Genomic DNA, 22,356 nt, shown 5'->3' with positions numbered 1-22,356 from the left:
CTTCCCCCAGTTGTCACTATATGAAAACTGTGCCAATAGGGTATATGGTGCCCGCAACACCGACCCATTTCATTAACAGCAGGAGGGCTGCGGATAAAACACCTCTGTATTAGATTGCATGCTCACATGGAGAGAATGCCTCTCATGTCTGTACTGTAGAGAGTTACAGAACAATGTTACCAATAAATGATAGCAGGTACCATAGAGTGTAAGCTCTGTGGGACACAGGATCTCCATCCAGGTGGGAGTGCTACCAAAGAATAAATTGGGTGTTATAATACATGTGAGTGTGAGTGTGAGTGTGCTACTAAAATGATACAGTAAATGACATTTCCCTGACCTGCTTGAGCTGCAGTTCCCCTTGGGGGGCAGCAGGGGGCGCTCCTGTCCTCCGTTGCTTCCATGTGCTCGGCTCCCCCAAACAAATCCAGGGTCCTTATAGGGAAATAAAGAAGAAAGGGGGGTGGGTTGATTGGGAGGGAGAGTGATGTGCAAAGAATAACCTCTCATTAACCCTTTCCTGCAGCAGGGGAGGGGGGGGGATATATCTGCATAAATCAGTCCCTCTCCCATAATCAGGCACTGTATATACCTATAGCTGAAAATACCCACCATGGGGGGTAACAGGGCAGGTGTATAATCCCTAGGCCTTTGGCTGCCCTGCTCCTAATTGCACATCATCATAAGTATTATTAATATTATTCATTCTATATTTAGTGGAAACAAACAGAATAACCCTTGCACTGCCAGACTGAAAGGGTTTATCTATGCCCTGATGTTTGTGCCCCCCTCTTCCTGGCAGGGTAGGGGTTAACGATGCCCCCCACACCCCCTGGAGTGTCGGAGATGAAGTTCCATTATTACAGTAAGTGACAAAAGATTTGCCCCAGACTGAGGGCCAACCACGTGTAGTTGTACTGTCCCTTTAAGGGGCGGGGTCGGGGTGCTGGGGGGCTCGGGGGGGGGGGGTGTGGGAAGGAGCTCCATACCGAGGATGCACTGCTCAGCCCCGCACAGCGGCTCAGGGAGGCAGGGGAGCCGGGAGAGAAAGGGCATTGCGCTCTGAGTCCGGCCCCGACTCACGGAGGGACGCACTGGGACTGGGGGGGATTGACAGGCAGAGCCCCCTCAGCATCACCCCAGGGTGGGGTACAACAAAGGCTTCCATCCCCGGCAGGGGCAACCGGACTACAAAGCTCCATCCTAAGGATCCCCGGCATAGTGCAGAACTGCCTTTCTAAGGATTATTTACCCCAGGCTGGGGGTTATATGAGATCCCATCATTGTCTGAAGGATTTATCTGCCCCCCAGGATGGGGAATCTGGGGTAACAAGGCTGCTGTTTCAAGTATTGGCTGCCCCAGTCTGGGGCATATTAGATACGGAGAGAGTCACTTCTAAGGATTATTAACCCCACTTTGGGATGTATGGGACGCTTGTCTTCTAAGGATTATCTGCTCCGGGCTGGGGTATATTTAGATGCCACTGCCAAGTCTTATCTACCCCAGGTAGGGAGATACCAAGACTGACGCTCCCAAGACTTTAATGGGGCAAATGACATTCAGTAACCACTTATCTTCCCCAGGGAGGGGTATATAACACCCAAAGGCTGCGATACCAGAGGAGTACTTACCCCAGGGTGGGGTATATAACACCCAAAGGCTGTGATACCAGAGGAGTACTTACCCCAGGGTGGGGTATATAACACCCAAAGGCTGCGATACCAGAGGAGTACTTACCCCAGGGTGGGGTATATAACACCCAAAGGCTGCGATACCAGAGGAGTACTTACCCCAGGGTGGGGTATATAACACCCAAAGGCTGTGATACCAGAGGAGTACTTACCCCAGGGTGGGGTATATAACACCCAAAGGCTGTGATACCAGAGGAGTACTTACCCCAGGGCGGGGTATGTAACACCCAAAGGCTGCCATACCAGAGGAGTATTTACACCAAGGAGGGGTATATAACACCCAAAGGCTGCGATACCAGAGGAGTACTTACACCAAGGAGGGGTATATAACACCCAAAGGCTGCGATACCAGAGGAGTACTTACCCCAGGGAGGGGTATATAACACCCAAAGCTGCCATACCAGAGGAGTACTTACCCCAGGGAGGGGTATATAACACCCAAAGCTGCGATACCAGAGGAGTACTTACCCCAGGGAGGGGTATATGACACACAAAGAAAGCCATACCAGAGGAGTACTTACCCCAGGGAGGGGTATATGACACACAAAGAAAGCCAAACCCAGTGATTACCTGTTATACCCCTGGGAGAGGTATATGAAACAAAAGAACTGCTCTGCCCAGCACTTCCTACCCCGCAGAGGGGTATATACGGCTATGGATCACACACAGTAACAGCCCTCCCCCAGGGAAACAGATGGATAACAAAGGGGCACGCCTGGGCAGGGAGTTGCCCCCACAATAGGGGGGTATTTAGGTGCCAGCGCTCAGACACAATGAGGGCTGCGCTAACCCTGATCCTTTCCGGCTTCCTCCTCCTAGTGGGGGGCATGTTACTGAGCCGGAGGGAACCCCACCCCATTGAGCACCCCAAGGACCCTCCTCATCGATTCCCCCGCTCTGTAAGGACTCCCCCCACAGTAGGGGCCACTTTCCATTCTGCGGGTTCCCCTCCCCTTACTACTGGATATAAACCTACAGATAAGAGCACAAGGGCCCCCGCTGACTCCCCCCTGGAGCAGGGTATCTTCTGGCCCCCGGCGCTGGAGCAAGCCCTGCCCATGGGGTTCCCGCTGGAGGCTGCGGAGCGGTGGAAGGAGACTGCTCGCTCCGCGGGTGTCGTGGCTTTAGAGAGAGGCTGCGGAAGGAGCACTAACCGTATGGCGACCCTGTCCGACGGGAGTCGGGTGTGTGTGCGCTACGGGATCAACCCCGAACAGATCCAGGGGGAACTACTGTCCTACTACCTGTCCCGCCTACTGGGGCTCCGGGGGGTCCCACCCTGTGTGCTCTCACGGGTGGGCAGCCCTCAGTGGGCTCCTGTACAAACAGAACTAGCGGCCACAGGGTGGACCCAAGGAGCCCTGGTGAGCTTCACCCCCTGGCTGCACAATCTAAGCTCAGTATTGCCCCCTATGGCTTTACGCGCCCAGGATGGAAAGCTCCGCCCCCTGCGCACAGAGCTCGGCAAGGGCGGTGCCACCATGCTGGAGTTGGCGCAATGGGCAGACCTCATTTTGTTTGACTATTTGACTGCCAACTTTGACCGGCTAGTGAGCAATCTGTTCAGTCTTCAATGGGACCCGCACATTATGCTACGCGGTACCAACAACCTACACCGCACCCCGGATGGGGCCCTGGTACTGCTGGACAACGAGGCTGGCTTTGCTCATGGTTACAGGCTATTGGGTACCTGGGACAAATACAACGAGCAGCTGCTGGGCACCGTGTGCGTGTTCCGCCGGAGTGTGGTGCGCAAAGTGCGCGAAATGTATCTGGCGCGGAACTTTGCGCAGGAGCTGCAAGCGCTTTACCTACAGGAGGAGCCGCTGGCCGCGGAACTCGGTCTCCTCTCTGAGGCCCAGGCTCAGACTCTACAGGGCAGGGTGGGACATGAGTATAAACACATGCTAAGCTGTCAGGACAAGTACAGCTGAATGGGAGAGTGTGCGACTTACCCTTTAAAAACCAGAGGTAGCCAGTGCCAAGCCCATGTGGATAATGCTGGGTTACTGAGACATTTGTGTGGGTTGTAGGGCAGAGTTGCCTAAATGCTGCTCACTGTGCTATAGGGGAATGGTGTTAAGATGGGAGTAGTTAGTACAGAGAGGATACAAGGGCCCCTGGCTGGTATGTTGCCCAGACTAGGGTATTACAGCTGGGCAGACACTGATGGTATTTTGTGTAAGAGGGGTATTAAGGGTCCTGGAATTGGATGACGTGTGTCCAATCACTGGCAACCATTCAGGAAGGGTTTCAGGGGTCATGGAGCTGGATGAAGTCCGACCAATCACTGACAGCCATTTGATAATGATCTGAGTTAAAGGCAAAGCTATGCAGGGTGTTCGCCAGGGCATGCCCACATCAAAGACCAGCATTTCATACACAACATTACTCCCACTTCCTGTGCAATTAGCCCTGTCCTTTTCCCACACTCCCTTGGGCTGGGGGGGTATTAGCTAAATAATATAATTACAGGTCCAACCACAACAAATATGGGAGAGGGGTCAATTAACTCGGGGACTGGTACAACTGGGCAAGATAGGGTAGAACTGTGCCAAATAACGTGCCACTTGCAAATTAAAAAAGGGCGCAGCTGCCCCAGAACCTCTTGGGAGAGCAGAGGTGCCAACTTATTTCTGCTGATAAACAACAGCCCAATGGCTGCTCAGTGGCCTCTAGTGTTGTTATTTGTTTTAAAGGGGAAGCTAACCTAAGACATAATAAGACAAACAATTAGTCCTCATCTATATTGCATTTTTAAAACCTTTACATTTTTTCATGCACCCCAAGGATAAAGGCAAATCCAGTTGCTTAGAACTTTTCCACCTGCAACATATAATTATTTGATCTATAGGTAAGTTCCCCTTTAAATCGTTTAACCAATCCCTCCCTCTATCGCCTGCTCTAGGGGGCATATTGGGCTTCAGATGTTCCATATTATTCAGGAAAGGGCCCAGTAGCGAGTGCAATTGGACAGACAGGTGTAAGGGGTAGGGGGTTTGCTTTATCATCCACTTATTGTACAGCGCTGCGGAATATGTTGGCGCTTTATAAGTAAATGTTAATAATAATAATAATATCCAGAAACTGGGCAGCCCAGGGGGCCTTCTGACCCTCCACCCATTCCCTTGTCTCCCCATAAGCTGCTGTAGCACAGCATTGCCTTGCCATCTCATTTATTGCAGCAGGGGATTATGGGAGCTGTAGTTCTATAACAGCCAGAGCAGTAAACCTACCATAATGCTCCTGTATAAAAACCTAGGGACCAATATGACGGCGCCGGTACTCCGGCTGCGTAGTTTTATAGGCAATAAGCAGATTGCCTCAGGACCAAAAAGCCCCGTTAGTGCAAATGGTACTTTCCAAGGGGAAGTAAAATGTAGCATGATATTGATATTAATATATGTGTTAGATAGGGAAATCTTTTAAAGCTCCCATTGCTCCTTCTTTGTCCAGGGCTGGAGTTTGAGCCTCTCAGGTTCCAGGCTATGTAGCTGCTGTTGAACTGCAACTCCCAGCATCCTCAGCGCTGCAGTTCACCAATAGCTGGAGCATTGTAGGTTTAACATCCACTATATACTGAAACTATCTTATTAAATTGATATATAGTATAATATATGTCCCTAGTACTGTACATTCCCCCCCCCCCCCACTCTTTAGTGCCAAGGGCAAGTACCCTTTCTGCCCTACCCTAATGCCCACCCTGCCCAATACACAAATGCTGTGACAGATAATAATAAAGTGATGGCGTCGGTACTCCGGGCCCCTGGGGGACGTCGGTTGATGGACAGACGCAGGCTGCAGCGCAGTGTACAAGTTATTGACATTCCAGATCTCTGCGGCACAAGGGCAGGCATCTTTAAAGGGCAAGAACAAACTTTCCCTTTAACCCTTCAGGTCCTGGTGCTGTAATCCCCCCAGTAGCCAGAGGCTGCATCTGTCAGTTCCGAGAGTTGCAGTTCAACAACTGTGATTTCAATCACACTCAGCTTGCCTTTATAATGGGGGGGGGGTATTATAAATGTTTACTTCCCCTTTATCCGCAGGGCAAGATTATGTGCAGATAGGTAGAAAACACTGGATCGCTTACTGCTACACGGTGGCGACAGGTTGTGTCAGAGAGTTGTGGAGCCGAGCACAATAGGAACTGGATTTTTGCTCCCATCGCTATGCCGACAGGCTGTGGGGGTCCTGCCTTCAACATCATCCTGGGAATTCCCAAGTGTTGTTGGGTAAATTTGTTATCATTGTTTCCTATGGAGAAAGCCACACTGCCCACAGGAAACAATGAGAGCTACTTTTACATTCTAGAAATGTTTGTTTTTTTTGAGTTTCCTCCTTAACCCCTTAATAGGGCATATAGTGATGTAACTGTGTCACAGGGAGGGGCAGAAGGCAAGACCCCCAACTGTCAGCTGTATGGTTTCCCCTCCCCAGACCCTTTAAATAGGGGAGGGAGTAATTGGCATGCCTCAGGTTGTGAGTCAGACCACCCCAAAGCATTTTATTTTGCAGGGGGGGCAGTTCTGTTTAGTTATGCCACAACCCTAATCCACCCAGCCATGCCTGATTATTCCATAACCCATCCATGAAACACCCAAATTCACATTTTTGTGTCTCTTTGGGCCCCCCCGTCACATTAATAGGGTTCCCTTTACTATCAGCCACATATGGAATCTACATCCTGCATGGCTAGTTAGCAATTATATTAAATGCATTCTGCATGGCTGCATATAAATCACTTCAGTCTGCAGCATGAGTCTAAATTGATTGCTAGCCATGCAGGATCTGGACATGGGCAGCCTGCCAGGGAGCCCTTGTTGCTGGTAATTGTGGGGGAACAATTTTCCTTATGCAGCCACTGGTAATCTGTGCACTATAGGAAGTGATATGTGCACTCACAAAGCCTTCCCCGGGGCTGTTACACAGAAGCTGTAACAATGTAACTGTCTGAAAGTTTTCTTATAAAACAAGGGAAAGTGCCAGCAGCTTCCCCCCCCCCCCCCCATGGCCAGCCTGGGCTGGTATAGACCTAATAAATAGCTGTGTGCCCATTAACAGCTGTTAGTGCCACTGACCCCGGGGGCTGGCACAGGCTCGCTGAGTACAGAGACATCATTCATCTCTATGCGGAGCAGGTTACTGGGGTGATTTATGGAGTCTGCTGCGGTCAGGGAGCCGTATGTGGCGCAGAGAGCTCTGTCACCGGCTTGTCAGGGGGCTAATCTCTATGGGAAGGTGCATGGAAAGCATTAGCCTCCCTGCCCGAGGCTTTAGAGCTGCACCGTGACTCTTATTAACCCCTTACCATCATCTACTCCGCACACCGGGTATATAATATTATTATTAGCCCTTAGCTATATAGCACCGACATATCCCCCAGCACCGTACAGAGCTTACCCATCAGTCCTTGCCCAGCAGAGCTTACAATCTTAGGTCCCCATTAATAGGGGCAATTGTATCAGGAGCCAACTAACTAGCCTGTACGGTTTTGGAGTTTAGGGGGAACCCATGTACCAACAGGAATCACCCCGTGCCCTGGCTTTAGTGGAACCAGCGCCATTTTGGCTTTAGGTGGCACTTTACTAGGGCCCCAGGAGGCAGCAGATCCACTGTTAAATATGACCAATTACCTAACAGCTTAGATATTTTCAGTATATACTGAACTTGCCCAACCAACACTTGTCAACCTGTAAGGGCCCCAAATGTCCTGTATCCATAACGTAATATCAGCCATGGGGTAGAAGTGGCATGTAGGCCGAGCTGGCAGTGAGATTAATATGGAGATATATGGGGTTATGTAATAAAAGGCACTAAGTTTGCCCAGGTGCAGTAACCTATAGCAATCAGCAGGTAGCATTTACTGGTCACCTGTTTAAAAGCAACCATGTTATTGGTTGCTATGGGTTACTGGTCCTGGGCAAACTTAGTGCCTTTTATTAAATATGGGGGAACTAGCGTCGGCGGCTCGACACATACTTACACTGAAAGCCAATTTGCACTTTTATTGCGTCCCGACATTTTCTACCCGCGTTTATGTACAAAAAAGAACTTATCTGGGTCGGTTTATCTGGAATGTGCGGAGAATGTGCTGTGAGACCCGGAATAAACTCTGTGAAATTTGAATACAAATGAAGTCTCTGTTATCTGTCTCCTTCCTGGAATGAACACGAGAGATGGCGGATTTCATATCCGCTCCGATGGTGACGCCAAGGCCCTCGCCTGGCTGCCCCCGGCCACCGCCGCCTCGTGGGAAATCTGCTGTCGCAGCTGCAATTCTCTGCCTCGCTGGGTTATTGCTGAAGGGCTGGTTGGCCAAATGTTGGCCATGGGTGGATTATGAGCCTAAAATGGGGCAGCAAAGTGGGAGTAGAGACTTGGATCAGTGCCTGCGTATGGGGAAAGAGGCCAACGTTTGGTGACAGGTAGCTGATACCAATCTTCCTATGGGTCATAAGACTTAGCCATACATAGGCCAATATCTGGCCATAGGTCTCTGACCTAAACCATGCATAGATTTAGTCCCCCCCCACCCCCAGAAGAGCAGTAGTTGTAGTTAGAAGAATAGGGAAATGTGCAAAAGAAAGTACAGGTATGGGATCCCTTATCCGGAAACCCGTTATCCAGAAAGCTCCGAATTACGGAATGCCCGTCTCCCATAGACTCCATTTTAATCAAATAATTCAGAATTTTAAAACTGATTTCCCTTTTCTCTGTAATAATAAAACAGTACCTTGTAATTGATCCCAACTAAGATATAAATACCCCTTATTAGGGGCAGAACAGCCCTATTGGGTTTATTTAATGGTTAAATGATTCCCTTTTCTCTGTAATAATAAAACAGTACCTGTACTTGATCCCAACTAAGATATAATTACCCCTTATTGGGGCAGAACAGCCCTATTGGGTTTATTTAATGGTTAAATGATTCCCTTTTCTCTGTAATAATAAAACAGTACCTGTACTTGATCCCAACTAAGATATAATTACCCCTTATTGGGGCAGAACAGCCCTATTGGGTTTATTTAATGGTTAAATGATTCCCTTTTCTCTGTAATAATAAAACAGTACCTGTACTTGATCCCAACTAAGATATAATTACCCCTTATTGGGGGCAGAACAGCCCTATTGGGTTTATTTAATGGTTAAATGATTCCCTTTTCTCTGTAATAATAAAACAGAACCTTGTAATTGATCCCAACTAAGATATAATTACCCCTTATTGGGGGCAGAACAGCCCTATTGGGTTTATTTAATGGTTAAATGATTCCCTTTTCTCTGTAATAATAAAACAGTACCTGTAATTGATCCCAACTAAGATACAAATAATCCTTATTGGATGCAAAACAATCCTATTGGATTTAATTGCAGTTTTATTGATTCTTTGGTAGACTTAAGGTATGGAGATACAAATTACGGAAAGACCCCTTATCCGGAATACCCTTGGTCCCGAGCATTCTGGATAACGGGTCCTATACCTGTACCTATTTTTTTGCACTTTACACTCTGCCTTCCACGTATTAAATGAACCCCCCCCAGGCTTTTAATTAGCCTCCCCAATGCTACTATCACCTTGCACCTATGGCAATTGTGTTAGGAATTGAAAAAATATTAAATTAGATTAGCCTTCTCCTTTGTACAATGACTCCTTCAGCAGCTAATACAAGGAACAGGGGCTGCCATCAGGGGGTGGGGGGGGGTACTGCAAGACATGTAAGACTGCAATTTATATAAAGAAGGCAAGGCATGCAGGGAAGTGGGTGGAGTTTGTTGAATGGTGGGTGGGATTTACCGTATTTTGGGGCGTGACTGGGTGGATTAGGGGTGTGGTGGTGTCAATTTTTATTTTTTTTAAATCTGGGCCCCATCCTACTTATTGGCCTTGACCTCTGCCTATGGGCCTAGAGGGCTTATGGGTTAATATTTAGGGGCTTCCAAATGGCAGCCCTGAAGGGGGGTCACTGCTTCTGGACTCGGACTGTATGAGGTGGGTCTCACTATACAGAGCTCAATATCTCTCTTTGTATTAACTCTATTACTGGTTATCTGGAAATGGAATAGAATAGAATGCAAGCCCTTCGTCCAACATAGCAGTTCAGCGCTACGGGACAATGAATTCTCCCTGGGAACCCAACGGTTAACCTCAAGCCTTGCTCTCCCCTCTCTTCCTACACAATCTGTACATTGCATTTCATCATTTTATCCGCTCCTGGCAATCTCCCAAACACCTTCACCTCAATGCAGTCACTGGACGGGATGGGGGGGGGAACAAGTTCTGAATTTATTAGATCATTTGACTAAAAAAATGTCTGGATTAAATGGAAAGATTGGGTTCAATAAAACAAAAATGTGTATATGGTATTGCCACGATTCTCTTCTTACAGGGATCCATTCATCTCCATGTACCGAGAGGCAGTGACACATTCTAGCAATGTAAATATTACCCCCCCCCACCCTCGTACAAAGGGTGGGGGGGGGAAGAGATTAATCTGTGTGAGTCGGGAATGCATTATTTATATTCATAGCAATAACAGTTCCGAGTATTTATCCTTTTAAGAAGCGAGGACACGGGCGAATGACCGCACATTAGAGATGGGGATGATGGAGTTGGGTTTTGGACTAAAGACTCAGGGAAATATTGGCAGACAGATTAATAGCATTTGGTTTCATAGCCGGGTAAGTAACAATAGAACTGACACTTCAGTACTGACGAATCATATGCCTTCTCTATAGATATTCTCTGCCCCCCCCCCTCGTTTTATCTACCCACGTATAATAATATATATAAGTCAGACGTGCCCATGAATTTCTGTATTTCCCAGCAAGGAGGGTGCTGTACTTACCCTTATGCCTTGACTGCCTGTTAACTACCTACCTGCCGGCACCATAGATTCTACATTTCGGGTTTTCCCTTTAATGTATATGTAGGTTCTGTTATATAGTGGGAATAGGGGTTACTCTATGCAAAATCAAGGCAATAAGAGTCCTGTCAGGGGTACAGTGGCAGAAGGGGGCCTGGGCAGACTGGACCGCAAAAGAGGTGGGTCTTGTGGTGGGAATGGGTGGGGTTTGTAAAGACAGGGGGTGTGTTTTAGTGTAATGGGACATTGTCAGGCCTGCGCTCAGTGGCAAAAAACGTTGCCCCCTCCATGCTATGTAACATGCCAGTGGGAGCATGAATCTGACAACATGGGTGCAGGCAGGAAGCAGGGTCAGACTGGGCCAGTGGAAAACCATGAAAAAAATTCCCCGCTGCCATTGCTGCCCTCCGTCCCCAGATTGCGGTATGAGGTATGCACATTGGGGCTGGCTGTGGGTGAGCAGGCAGTCAGGGGCCCCAAGGTAGTAGCAGGTAGTAGTAGGTGGGCCTCACACACCCCAGTCCATACCCCCCAACTGTCCCGGTTTTTATAGCGCATCCCGCTGTCCCGGATAGTTCAATGAATGTCCCGCATTTCCGTAATAGATTACGGAAATGCGGGACATTCATTGAACTATCCAGCACAGCGGGATGTGCTGGCTGGAGCCAGGCGCTCTGGCTTCTTCTGCTGCTCTGCTTCTTATGCCGCAACTTGTACGCCGGCAACAGGCCGACAGGTTGCTCCCTGTGGGTAAGTGTGACGTCAATACGCACGGGGCGCAACCTTATAAAAGGGCCTGCCGCTGCCGTGCAAGGAACCGCATAAGGAGCAGAGCAGCAGAAGAAGCCAGAGCGCCTATGGGGGCTACTGTCTATGGGGGCTACTGTGTATGGGGGGTACTGTGTATGGGGGCACGGTGTATGGGGGTACTCTCTATGGGGGCACTGTGTATGTGGGGTACTGTCTATGGGGGCACTGTGTATGGGGGGTACAGTCTATGGGGGCACTGTCTATTGGGTCATTGGGGCACTGTGTATGGGTGGTACAGTCTATGGGGGCACTGTCTATTGGGTCATTGGGGCACTGTGTATGGAGGTACTGTGTATGGGGGGGCAAAACTGGTACATAGTTATAACTCACTTATAACTGACTGTCTTCTCTCTATATTTGTATTTTATATGTAGGAGTTGCTATATTGTTTTCCTTAGGCAGTACAGTATGAGGGTATAGCACATTTTGTGTCTGATCCCGCCATTTCAACTATATAAAAGGAGTATTTTTTTTTTTAATGGGGTGTGGTAATTGGGGAGTGGCCACAAAAGTGGGCATGGCCAAAACATTTTCAACTGTTGGGAGGTATGCCCCAGTCCAACCAGAGCCAGATTTCAAGACAGCGTGCCCCTAGGCTGGCTGCACTTTGCGTAAATAGGGGCACGATTATCAGTGTTTTAAAGGTGAATTAAAGTTGGATATAGCCCATAAGAACCCAGCACAGGCCACTGCTCTTCAACCACAGCCCTGTCCCTCTGTACCGGAACCCCTAACACAGCACAATGCAGCAGCTTCACCCTCATTCCCTGTTCCTGGTCATTCTCAGCAATGAGAAACATCAATAAACAGGGAATAAAATGCAATCTGCAAGTGAAAAGCTATTTCTTTTCTCAACCATTTTTCAACCTTTAATAAATCACCCCTGTAGTGTTAGCACCCCATTAAGCACAGCAAACAGGACAGGCTTTGAAGCTTATCGTATTGGTGTGCAGCGGCGCATCACAAATTCCCCCCAATATTGGGTCTGACTAGAGCACAGTCTCTGTCCCGCTCTGTTATTCCCATTCTACATTCTGTCTGGTTACATTATTAAATAGTGCAAGGCAATTGTTATCCGGCTCTACTGGGACTGGCTGCCCTTTCTGTAAGCAGTAATGGAGAGCGATTACAGCGATGAGCTGAATGCAACAAACCGTGCCAAAATGTCTAACGGTTTGTTAAAGGGGAACTCCACCCAAAACTGTTTTCTGCATAATGAAAGGAAATTAAATTCTAAAATTTGCACCAGGGCTCATAGGGCTATAGTTATGCTACTAAATTCTACAGTAATATAAATAGTGGGATTCAGAATAAGATCTGAGAAAGAATGTTCTGTGATTAAGATATCAACAATCTCAGCCATAAAGCAGGGCAGGACTGCTGCTTACAATGGGGGGATCAGATAGGATCTGTGCCACTGTGACAGAATGCTCTGTTATACAGATAGCTAGAATCTCAGCCATAAAGCAGGGCAGGACTGCTGCTTACAATGGGGGGATCAGATAGGATCTGTGCCACTGTGACAGAATGCTCTGTTATACAGATAGCTAGAATCTCAGCCATAAAGCAGGGCAGGACTGCTGCTTACAATGGGGGGATCAGATAGGATCTGTGCCACTGTGACAGAATGCTCTGTTATACAGATAGCTAGAATCTCAGCCATAAAGCAGGGCAGGACTGCTGCTTACAATGGGGGGATCAGATAGGATCTGTGCCACTGTGACAGAATGCTCTGTTATACAGATAGCTAGAATCTCAGCCATAAAGCAGGGCAGGACTGCTGCTTACAATGGGGGGGTCAGATAGGATCTGTGCCAGTGTGACAGAATGCTCTGTTATACAGATAGCTAGAATCTCAGCCATAAAGCAGGGCAGGACTGCTGCTTACAATGGGTATCAGATAGGATCTGTGCCACTGTGACAGAATTCTCTGTTATACAGATAGCTAGAATCTCAGCCATAAAGCAGGGCAGGACTGCTGCTTACAATGGGTATTAGATAGGATCTGTGCCACTGTGACAGAATGCTCTGTTATACAGATAGCTAGAATCTCAGCCATAAAGCAGGGCAGGACTGCTGCTTACAATGGGGGGATCAGATAGGATCTGTGCCACTGTGACAGAATGCTCTGTTATACAGATAGCTAGAATCTCAGCCATAAAGCACAGCCCAGGCCAGGGATATCACACACACAGTACATCCCTGCTGTAGTTGATCATGACACATATTTAGATATATTAGCTTTTGGCTTTACATTTTCTGACACTGCTGCACTGGGGTCTAACAAAATATTTTCTCACAGTTCCATGCATCTCCCGGTAATTATTTCATAGCAATGCCTGGGATGGTTTGTGGTGCTCTGCGGCCCGGCATTTTTATATTTGTGCGTTATTCCGAGGGGAGATGAAAATCGCAGTAACAAGCTGATTCCGTGACAGCAGAAGCTAATAAACACCCAGCCATTAGTCGTTCTGCTGGAGTCAGGTGAATGCACGGAGAGGGGCCGGGAAGCCAGACTTTATCACATAATTTACATTATCTCTGGCTCGGAAACTCAGAAATTGTAACTGGAAATAATATCCTTGCAGAGTGACCCCCGGGGGAACCAACACACGTTAACAAGGGGTTGCCATACTGTTATGCACAGTTTATAAGCTTATTTCCCCCCCAGATGGGTGGACAGGATAGATGGATGAGTGATGCTGAGGAATGGGAGCCAGATCCCACATCTGCCCTGAGACCCCATACTTGCCCCCCATACTGATCCAATAGAACACGCAGGAATTTGAAGGGCAGGATGGGTGAGTTCCGCCACAGCTGTTCCTCATACACCTCCATGTGGGTTAAGTTCCCCTTTACAGACAAGTGGAGATGCCCCTGTTTGTTTATGGATGGTGCCGGCTCCAGGGGGAGTCTTTGATCTCCACCTTTGACACCAGCACCTGAATTCCGGGCATTCCTGCAGCTCAATTTATGATATTGGGGGGGGGAGAGAAAAGGGGGTGACAGTATGAATCCTTCCATGTGTGCGGAAGTGTGAACACCCTCCAGATGTGGGGAGAGAATATTCCCAGCTTTGTGTACATGATACACTGGCCTATGGGAGATAGTGTGGGTCTGCAGCTGGGGCCATAATCTGATATATGGCAAATTCCCAGGACGCAAGCGAAATACTCCCAGTGACCTCTGTCACTCCTGCCTCACACTATTATCTCTCGCTCTGAGAGTTGTAGCTCAGCAACAGCTTGAGGGCCACATGGTGGAGGTCAGCAAAGTACTGACTCCATGAGAGCACATGTAATTAAAGGAGAACTGAACTTCAAAAAGGAATGAGCCTAGAAATGCTACGAGCCCAAGGCCCCCACAGCCCTTTAGCAGGGAAGAACTGTGCCCCTGAAGGTGCCCCCAGTAGCCCCCCATCTTCTTTTCTGGGCTGCTGGCACTTAGGGACCCATTCACAATATACAGTATATATACACTATAACTGTCACTATATACAGTATATATACACTATAACTGTCACTATATACAGTATATATACACTATAACTGTCACTAAATACAGTATATATACACTATAACTGTCACTATATACAGTATATATACACTATAACCGTCACTATATACAGTATATATACACACTATAACTGTCACTATATACAGTATATATACACTATAACTGTCACTATATACAGTATATATACACTATAACCGTCACTATATACAGTATATATACACTATAACAGGCACAATATACAGTATATATACACTATAACCGTCACTATATACAGTATATATACACTATAACAGGCACAATATACAGTATATATACACTATAACCGTCACTATATACAGTATATATACACACTATAACTGTCACTATATACAGTATATATACACTATAACTGTCACTATATACAGTATATATACACTATAACCGTCACTATATACAGTATATATACACTATAACAGGCACAATATACAGTATATATACACTATAACAGGCACAATATACAGTATATATACACTATAACTGTCACTATATACAGTATATATACACTATAACTGTCACTATATACAGTATATATATATATACAATATCTGTCACTATATACAGTATATATACACTATAACTGTCACTATATACAATATATATACACTAAAACTGTCACTATATACAGTATATATATATATATACAATAACTGTCACTATAAACAGTATATATACACTATAACTGTCACTATATACTGTATATATACACTATAACTGTCACTATATACAGTATATATACACTATAACTGTCACTATATACAGTATATATACTCTATAACTGTCACTATATACAGTATATATACACTATAACTGTCACTATATACTGTATATATACACTATAACTGTCACTATATACAGTATATATACACTATAACTGTCACTATATACTGTATATATACACTATAACTGTCACTATATACAGTATATATACACTATTACTGTCACTATATACAGTATATATACAATATAATGGGCACTATATACAGTATATATACACTATAACTGTCACTATATACAGTATATATACACTATAACAGGCACTATATACAGTATATATACACTATAACGGGCACAATATACAGTAAATATACACTATAACTGTCACTATATACAGTATATATACACTATAACAGGCACTATATACAGTATATATACACTATAACTGTCACTATATACAGTATATATACACTATAACGGGCACTATATACAGTATATACACTATAACAGGCACAATATACAGTATATATACACTATAACCGTCACTATATACAGTATATATACACACTATAACTGTCACTATATACAGTATATATACACTATAACTGTCACTATATACAGTATATATACACTATAACCGTCACTATATACAGTATATATACACTATGACAGGCACAATATACAGTATATATACACTATAACCGTCACTATATACAGTATATATACACTATAACTGTCACTATATACAGTATATATATATATACAATATCTGTCACTATATACAGTATATATACACTATAACTGTGACTATATACAATATATATACACTAAAACTGTCACTATATACAATATATATATATATATATATACAATAACTGTCACTATATACAGTATATATACACTATAACTGTCACTATATACAGTATATATACACTATAACTGTCACTATATACAGTATATATACACTATAACGGGCACAATATACAGTATATATACACTATAACTGTCACTATATACAGTATATATACACTATAACGGGCACAATATACAGTGTATATACGCTATAACTGTCACTATATACAGTATATATACGCTATAACTGTCACTATATACAGTATATATACGCTATAACTGTCACTATATACAGTATATATACACTATAACTGTCACTATATACTGTATATATACACTATAACTGTCACTATATACAGTATATATACACTATAACTGTCACTATATACTGTATATATACACTATAACTGTCACTATATACAGTATATATACACTATTACTGTCACTATATACAGTATATATACAATATAACGGGCACTATATACAGTATATATACACTATAACTGTCACTATATACAGTATATATACACTATAACTGTCACTATATACAGTATATATACACTATAACTGTCACTATATACAGTATATATACACTATAACAGGCACTATATACAGTATATATACACTATAACGGGCACAATATACAGTATATATACACTATAACGGGCACAATATACAGTATATATATATACTATAACAGGCACAATATACAGTATATATACAATACAAGGCTGATTAAAATTTAATTCACAGCCACAATACATGGCAACCCAAAAATCAGTGCCTTCTGCATCAGAATTTAATACTGAGCCCTTTAGCATCAGCTTCTATGTCAAATGTAACTTCACTTTCTGCTTGATGATTTCTCACCCCCTCCCCCCTAAGCTCAGCTCCTCCCCCAGCAGCCCACTGAGCATGTGCAGTGCCACTGACACACAAAAGATGGCCTAACAAGAGGCAAGATGGGGAGCTGCTGGGGGCAACTATGAAGACCTGGATCATTACGTTACAGGGCTGCTAGAGTACAGTAGGTATATTCTAAATTCTATATTTTAAATACAGCATTTCTACCTATTTTAGTTCTCCTAATTGCTAATCAGATCACCCTATATAGGGCTTTGTTCACACATGGGTTGGAATATGTTACAGTATTTTCTTTCTCTGGCTATGACACTATCTCCAGCACCCTTCCCTTAACACACCACAATCCACTCCTTAGAAATTCCTGGGATACCTGCTCCTCTCCCACATCGCTGGCTATCAGTCTCCCTCCCTGATCCGAACTGAGCGCAGCCAGCAGTGCATCATGGGAAGATCTCCTTGTGTTCAGACTTGTCTATAGAAAGACACATTCTTACAGAGTGACGGCACAATGGGGTGCTGACCCATAGCGTGTTGGTAAAAGAAGACTTGCTATATTGTTATTGCCCCAGGTGCCTATTGTATGACTGAATTCCTGGGTGGGGGGATGTTCCCAGCTATTCACTCCCTGCGCTGCTCATCTGATATCTCTTTCTCTCTATTATCTCTAATCTCTGCCGACTGTACAGTGATATATACTGTATATATATTTTTTTTCACCGCAGGCGATTCCCATGCATTGGTGGAGATAGATACATGAGACAAGGGAAGATTACTGCCTGTAGTCTTATCCCTTACTGGGGGAGGGATTATTATTGACATTTAAAGGGGAACTCCACCCAAACATAAGTAAACATCATTTGAAGCAACATCATATTCAGCCATTTCATGACTTTTAATGTAATAATATGGTTTGAAACAGTTCCCTAAGCCCCGCCCCCTGTTCCCCTGCTGATTGGCTGACTACTTTGAGACTCAATAAATTGTAACAGTAGTCGCCTTTCCTCAGCCTGCCTTCAGCCTGCCTCCTCCCAATCCCACAATCCCCTGCTGCACACGTGATGTCAATAAGGAAAGGAACATCACAATGCAATGCATTGTGGGTTATGCAGTTCCTGCATGCTGTCTGCAAGCTGTGGAGAAGGTGTTACAATATGTAACATCAGTGTTTTAGTCCCTCCTCCCCTGCCAGGATTTGAAATAATGTAGAAAGAGAAGAGCTGTTTTGCAGCTGGATTTCAGCATATAAAAATGGTGGTTTCCCTTTAAAGAACAACCCCACACTGTGGAGGGGATGTGGGCTCCACTGAACTGTTGGCAGTTTGGTGAGTAGGGTTGCAACCTTAGCCAGTAAAACACCAGCCAAGACCAGGGCCAGTATTAAAAATTCAATTTCAATCCACCATCCCACCCCATATCGCTACTGCCAGCCTCTTCCTGCCTGCCCCTCTATATCTCTTCCCTACCCTCCAAATTTCCTTCCATTTAGCTCTGATCTGCCCTTTTATGTTGATGTCCTACCCCGTTTTAATGCCACTGCCCCTCTCCTGTTATGTCACCGCCCCCATTCCAGCCCTGCCCCTTCCCCTCTTGGTATGGGCAGAAAGGTGGCAACCATAATAGTGAGGGTGAGGGGAATTCATTATTAATATAGGGGTCATTAAATAATCCGTAACTGTTTTAAATGTATTTAAAAATCTGAGCTGTCAATCTTATATTGCCTGCCCCGCCTCTATGCCGCAGGCGGGGCATAGAGGGCAGGAAATCCATTTCTCTTAGGGTGACAGTTTCCCTTTAAACACCTTTGCAGCCAGTCACAGACTATACGCTATGGTCATTGTGTTCCTGGGGTCACCTCAATTATATCCTATGCCAGCGTTGTTGTCATACGGCCAGCATTTTAATTTTTTTTTCCAATTTTGTAATGCTTTTTATAATAGATATCCCTCATACACTGGCATCACACAGTGCACAAGGAGACATTACACCCCCCCATAATGCTGCTCTTGCTGCAATTGCTCTTTGCATCTACAGAGAAGCAGCTTGTGCTACATGGCTACACTGAGGGACCCCCACGGTGCCTTTGTTTCTGGGGATTGTTCAGTAAGCGTGAGACAGAGGCACCCAGCGGGGGCAGTAGAGTACGGAAGGGCTGACATCATTAAGGGGGCAAGTCCTGAGCACTACTGGATTTATAGCAGAACTGATAATGCCCTTCATATCATAAGTGCCACGGCTTGCTTTAAGGGGGTGATAAAGGCCAAAAAATATAATTTTGCCCAATGATGAGTAATGAATGTATAGAATATATTTTTATTTCTTTGGCTTAAATTCATGTTTGGATTAGAGTCCAGTGGTGTAGCTATGTATACAGCAGGTCTGTTGTGCTGTAGCCCCCCTCTTCCCGGCATGGTTGGGGCCAGGAAGTGCGGCGCAGGAGGGCCAGGAGGGGCAAAGGGAGAGGAGGGGCTGGTTGTGCCAGCCCCCCTCAGAAGATATTTCTGCAGGGGGGCCCGGCTTAACCAAGTTATGCTGCTGCTAGAGTCCCTAATTTGGCCACAGGCTTTGGGAGCAGTTCCTGTATATTAGAGATCATTGTCCCATTGGTATGTGCAGGGCAGGAGGCTGGAATGTGGGCCCTCCTGCTCTAACCCCAGCTGATTCCATCCTGGGTCGGACTGGGGGGTGAAGGGCCCACCAAGGCTCCCGCCCCAAGGGCCCTGCAGGTGTCCCCTAACCCCCCCCCCCCCCCCGACGTCCTACCCTGAGCGTGTAAATTTAACGTGTCAGGGGAGGAGCGGTCAGGCAGGGAGATCGCTGAGTCGGGTCTGGGTTGCCAGGGCCCACCGGGATTTTTCCCGGTGTCCCAGCGGCCCAGTCTGACCCTGAATCCATCTCCTATCTCAGACTGGGCTGTAGAAAACTCACTGGGGGAAATTCACAAAAGTGTCGGTTAGCAAATTGTAAAAATGTCATAAGAGCGGCAAATGTGGTTTAATGGATTTGTTGCAATGCCACCAAATTTTGAAAAGCATCATATACCCGGTACAAAAATTCTTGTTATTGCGCTGTGAAAATGTCATTTGTCTGCCAAAAAGTTTTCTTTATATAGACTTAAGCCAAATTAACCTATAGACGTTCTTTCCCAACATTTTCACTATGGCGGAGACGTTTTGGCATAAAAAACATCAAAACTGTGGCTATGACTACGACTAATTCTCAGAAAGGTCATACACAATAGCCACGCCCACTTTGTGACAACGTGTTTTTGGTAATTGTTGGTAGAGGCAGAAAAATGACGGAAATTTAGTCTGCGAATAAGTCGGCGCACAAACGACATTTTTTTTACGACATTTTCCTTTACCGACATTTTGTGAATTGCCCCCTTTGAGTTTGGCTTCCGAGTTGGTTGTACTAAGAAATGAGCTTTACATTCTGCGGCGGTGACTTTATTTCTTTATGTGCCGCTGTGGGAGACGCGGAGCCAGCCAATCGTACCAAGATCAAGGCTGCGTGGTTCCAGCATCTGAGCGCAGAACAGAACATTTGTTTGTATTTACTGCAGAGACGTTCGGATTCTGCAATGTGATTTCTCCATTATTCACGCCGCTCCACTATTACACCCACATGTCTCTGTGATTTCCTGACTTCCCTGGCCCACTCACTCTCTGTACATCTGCAGCAACTCCGGTACAGGATTCTGATACTGGGACCCCCTAGGAAATTCTATTGTTGTGACCCCCCCAACCCAATTCACTCACCACCTGCATCCCTCATACGTATTTATTTAGTGCTACTTGCACAGGTCCATCAGAGAAAATGGGGTGCCATATTATTTAGGTGGCAGAGCCCTCCGCCCCAGGGAGCTATTAAGACACTGCCCACCCAGCAGTGCATAACTACTCTGTGCCAGAAAAATCTTTAGAAGTGCGCAACACTTGGGGGCCGATTCATTCATCAATTACGATTGAGTAGGAATGCTAAAAAATCATATTTTTTTAGAACTGTACATATTTTCTACGATATTTTCATTACTTAACGAGTACGAAAGTTTTGTTATTCATTCAAGCTTCGGTATCGTGACTTTCCTTGGGCCAGGTTGGAGCTGCAGGGTGCCATTGAGCCCTATGGGAGACTTTCCTTGGGCCGGGTTGGAGCTGAAGAGTGCCATTGAGCCCTATGGGAGACTTTCCTTGGGCCGGGTTGGAGCTGCAGAGTGCCATTGAGCCCTATGGGAGACTTTCCTTGGGCCGGGTTGGAGCTGCAGAGTGCCATTGAGCCCTATGGGAGACTTTCCTTGGGCCAGGTTGGAGCTGCAGAGTGCCATTGAGCCCTATGGGAGACTTTCCTTGGGCCCGGTTGGAGCTGCAGAGTGCCATTGAGCCCTATGGGAGACTTTCCTTGGGCCGGGTTGGAGCTGCAGAGTGCCATTGAGCCCTATGGGAGGCTTTCCTTGGGCCGGTTGGAGCTGCAGAGTGCCATTGAGCCCTACGGGAGACTTTCCTTGGGCCGGGTTGGAGCTGCAGAGTGCCATTGAGCCCTATGGGAGACTTTCCTTGGGCCGGATTGGAGCTGCAGAGTGCCATTGAGCCCTATGGGAGACTTTCCTTGGGCCAGGTTGGAGCTGCAGAGTGCCATTGAGCCCTATGGGAGACTTTCCTTGGGCCAGGTTAGAGCTGCAGAGTGCCATTGAGCCCTATGGGAGACTTTCCTTGGGCCAGGTTGGAGCTGCAGAGTGCCATTGAGCCCTATGGGAGACTTTCCTTGGGCCGGGTTGGAGCTGCAGAGTGCCATTGAGCCCTATGGGAGACTTTCCTTGGGCCGGGTTGGAGCTGCAGAGTGCCATTGAGCCCTATGGGAGGCTTTCCTTGGGCCGGGTTGGAGCTGCAGAGTGCCATTGAGCCCTATGGGAGACTTTCCTTGGGCCGGGTTGGAGCTGCAGAGTGCCATTGAGCCCTATGGGAGGCTTTCCTTGGGCCGGGTTGGAGCTGCAGAGTGCCATTGAGCCCTA

General features: G+C 46.0%; 1 protein-coding gene across 1 annotated transcript; it reads left to right on the top strand.

The window, feature by feature from the left end:
- The first annotated feature begins 989 nt into the window (after positions 1 to 989).
- fjx1 (four-jointed box kinase 1) lies at positions 990 to 7,824 on the top strand. Its single transcript, XM_012962094.3, has one exon. It carries the CDS (start codon positions 2,466 to 2,468, stop codon positions 3,624 to 3,626), a length of 1,161 nt encoding a protein of 386 aa, XP_012817548.1. The 5' UTR covers positions 990 to 2,465; the 3' UTR covers positions 3,627 to 7,824.
- Positions 7,825 to 22,356: the final 14,532 nt, after the last annotated feature.

Source organism: Xenopus tropicalis, chromosome 4 (assembly GCF_000004195.4).
Source record: "Xenopus tropicalis strain Nigerian chromosome 4, UCB_Xtro_10.0, whole genome shotgun sequence".
NCBI lineage: Eukaryota > Metazoa > Chordata > Amphibia > Anura > Pipidae > Xenopus > Xenopus tropicalis.
Note: the sequence above shows the minus strand (reverse complement) of the source record. Positions and strands in the feature narration are given on the sequence as shown.